This window comes from Notamacropus eugenii, chromosome 2, assembly GCF_028372415.1.
Source record: "Notamacropus eugenii isolate mMacEug1 chromosome 2, mMacEug1.pri_v2, whole genome shotgun sequence".
In the NCBI taxonomy this organism is placed as follows: Eukaryota; Metazoa; Chordata; class Mammalia; order Diprotodontia; family Macropodidae; genus Notamacropus; species Notamacropus eugenii.
The window spans coordinates 347100749-347104528 of NC_092873.1; the positions used below are offsets into that span (position 1 = coordinate 347100749).

The 3780-nt window shown below is 40.5% G+C and overlaps 1 protein-coding gene across 1 annotated transcript; it reads left to right on the forward strand.

Moving 5' to 3' along the window:
* The first annotated feature begins 2708 nt into the window (after positions 1-2708).
* On the forward strand, positions 2709-3535 carry LOC140528251 (calmodulin-alpha). The gene has a single exon (XM_072645935.1). The coding sequence runs from the start codon at positions 2774-2776 to the stop codon at positions 3221-3223; it is 450 nt and encodes a 149-aa protein (XP_072502036.1). The 5' UTR covers positions 2709-2773; the 3' UTR covers positions 3224-3535.
* Positions 3536-3780: the final 245 nt, after the last annotated feature.

A 3780-nucleotide genomic window follows, 5' to 3' on the forward strand; every position in this document is an offset into this window, starting at 1 on the left:
TTTCCACTAGGGCTTAGAGATGATAAAGTAATTCATCCAAGATAGTAATGAGTAGTTAATGATTTAATGTGTTATCTCTCCTAAAGGGATTCATGTTTTAAAAGATAATAACTGGAAACTTAACAGGAATTACAGATCAGATAACAGAGGAAATTGAAGTGGAGGAGGAAAGCTATTTGGAGGCAGCAGAGCCTTACACCATGGCTCGGAGGTAGCTGCCTATCCAATTATGTAAGCTAGCCTTTCTTTTCCTAAGAAGAGCCCCAGGCTCTTTAAAGGTCCTGTTCCTCTTTAGTCCTTCCACTGGGGGCTGAAGCTGTGTGGGAAGAAACATCTTGGAGGGACTCCCATACTCTGGTGAGAATTTCAAACAGAATGTGACACTGTGTGGGTAAGAACATCTTGGAGGGATTTCTATGCTCTAGTGAAAAGCAGAATGTGAGCTGGTTACCCCAGCCAGCAACACCCATCCCTCTAAGGAATGGCCCTCATTAGCTTCCAAATTGCCCACATCTGGAGACATTGCCTTGAGGTTGAGAGGGGCCAGGTCTAGGCTCCAGTTGGTCCTGCTCCCATTAGATTGTAAACCTCTTGAGGACAGGGAATATCTTTTGCTTCTTTCTGTATTCCCCAGCACTTATCAGAGTGCCTGGCATGTAATATGTAGTTAATGAATGTTTATTGATTAACTTTTGCCATCCAGCCAAGAACACAAGATTGCTGGGTTGTCTTGTTAGAACTTGAGAAACTTCTCTACTTCTTCTGATGTTATAGAAGACAATTGGTATTATGGAGAACATTGTCATCAGAAGACATGGGTTTGAATATAAGATATATGATTTACTATCTGTGAGAAGAGAACATATGCAAGTCAATTCTGCTCTCTGGACTTCAGGTTCTATAAAATGAGAGGGTCAGATAATCTCTAAGGTCCCCTCTAATTACAACTTCATGAACCTGTCAGAAAACTAGAGTCAATGACACTGAGATACTCTTGTGAATAATTTTAAGTGGGATTTTCTGGTTTGATTACCTAGAAATAATAGCGTTAGACTGGCAATTTAGTTTGTTTCCTGATTCAAGGTTCAATGCTCTGACTGCTATCCTGTGCAATGAATGCTAACAATGAGATAAATGTCTGTGAAGGTCAACAGTTGTACTATTGATCTACAGATAGGCTTTTGTTGTTCAGTGATTTGTTTCAGTCATGTCTGACTCTTCATGGCTCCATTTGGGATACTCTTGGCAAAGATGCTGGAGTGGTTTGCCATTTCCTTCTCCAGGTCATTTTACAAATGAGGAAATGGAGGCCAACAGGATTAAGTGACTTGCTTAGGGTCACATAGCTAGTAAGTGTCCGAGGCTGTATTGAAACTCAAATCTTTCTGATTCCAGTCCTGGCTTAAAGGATCTCAATCCTGTACTGACGGTAATTATCTCCTATGTGTTAGGTGCAACCTAGCATTTCTATTCTCCAGAAATGATCTTCCTTAGTGCCAACGCAAGAAATTTGAAGATTTTCTCCTTCATTAGAATGTGAATTCCTTGAGGGCAGGGATTCTTTGTTTTATTTTCAGTCTTCTTTTCTTTTTCTTTTTCTTCTTCTTCTTCTTCTTCTTCTTCTTCTTCTTCTTTTTTTTTTTTTTTTGCGTTCCCAGGACTCAGTGCCTGGCACATAGTAAGCATTTAATAAATGCTTATTGACCGAGACAATGAAATAGCCTCATTCCCTTCTGAGAAAAGGCAGGCATGGATCACTAGCTCCTCAGTTTTGTCAAGTCACTTTAGCTGTACTTTGTAAGATCATTTCAGAAGAGATAAATTGTGTACTCATCTGGGGACAGATTTACTGTCATTCATACCCTTCTCTGAAATGACCATTGAACACCCTTTGGATTCTAATATATGTTGTTTCTCCTCCTTAGCTACAGTTCACATTCTGTTAGCTATAGTAGTTTGCTGATTTACATGTGCATCTGGCTGCCCAGAACAAAGTGGAGAAAGAACCTGCCTTTCCCCATTGACCTGGTGGTCATTCCATGTGCATATGATGGAGCTGGCCTCGGGGCTTCCAGTCAGGTTAGGGACTGACCAATAAATAGCCCCAGCAGTCAGTAATTGGTATGAGCTGAAGTTGGTCTTCTGGATACTTCTTCAATAAGACCATAGGAGGACTGCACTTGCTTTTTCTTTGTACTGGTTCTTTTGCCTGGTGCTGAGCACAGCTTTGTAGTGATCCACGAAGCACACCTCAGAGCACAAGAAACAGGGCGTCTGGTGTTGAATACCAGGGCTTCCTCTTCAGGGCTAATGGGATTGGACTACAGGGGTACCAATTTGTACCTGACCCAGAGCAGGTCAAGGATCTGTGATTTCCTCTTTGTGGAATTGCCTCCATTGGCACGCACACGTTGCTTCCAGTCTATTATCTGGGCAGAGAAATCTATATAGAGTTGTCCAAAACTTAGAGAGATATGCCTTTGGCCACATAGCAAGAAGTATCAGAGATGGGGTTTGGTCAGCTCTTTCTCTCTTCCATCACTCTGCATCCAACAAGCCAGGGAATCTTGTGTATCCTTCCAAAAATAGCCCTAGCCTTAGAATCAAAATGTCTTGTGTAGTCATTTTGAGCATCTTAACCTTTGAATCTGAGAAATGATTGGTGGTCTGTTAGGCTAACATGGTGTCAAGAATGATACAGGTAGAGTCCAAGCGCAGCCACTGAGCGTGGAGGTTGTTTGATAGGAACTTGGGCCGTAGTAACGCTAGCAGCATGGCTGATCAGCTGACGGAAGAGCAGATTGCAGAATTCAAAGAAGCCTTTTCACGATTTGACAAGGATGGAGATGGTACTATAACAACAAAGGAATTGGGAACTGTAATGAGGTCACTTGGGCAGAACCCTACAGAAGCTGAATTACAGGATATGATTAATGAAGTAGATGCTGATGGTAATGGCACAATTGACTTCCCAGAATTTCTGACTATGATGGCAAGAAAAATGAAAGACACAGACAGTGAAGAAGAAATTAGAGAAGCATTCTGTGTGTTTGACAAGGATGGCAATGGTTATATTAGTGCAGCGGAACTTCGTCATGTGATGACAAACCTTGGAGAGAAGTTAACGGATGAAGAGGTTGATAAAATGATCAGGGAAGTAGATATTGATGGTGATGGTCAAGTAAACTACGAAGAGCTTGTACAAATGATGACAGCAAAGTGAAGACATTGTACAGAATGTGTTAAAATTTCTTGTACAAAATTGTTTATTTGCCTTTTCTTTGTTTGTAACTTATCTGTAAAAGGTTTTCCCCCCTACTGTCAAAAGGATATGCATATGTAGTAATTAGGACTTCATTCCTCCATGTTTTTCTTCCCCTTATCTACTGTCATTGTCGTGAAACTTTATTTTGGAAAATTGATCAAGTAAAATATGTTGCATGTGGCTTACTCTGGATATATCTAAGCCCTTCTGCACATCTGAACTTAGATGGAGTTGGTCAAATGAGGGAACATCTGGGTTATGCCTTTCTTTTTTTTAAAGAAGTAGTTTTCTTTAGGAGCTGTCAGCATGTTGTTGAAGTGTGGAGTTGTAACTCTGAGTGGACTATGGACAGTCAACAATATGTACTTAAAAGTTGCACTATTGCAAAACGGGTGTATTATCCAGGTACTCGTATACTATTTTTTTGTACTGCTGGTCCTGTACCAGAAAACATTTTCTTCTATTGTTACTTGCTTTTTAAACTTTGTTTAGCCACTTATTTAAAAAAAAATCTG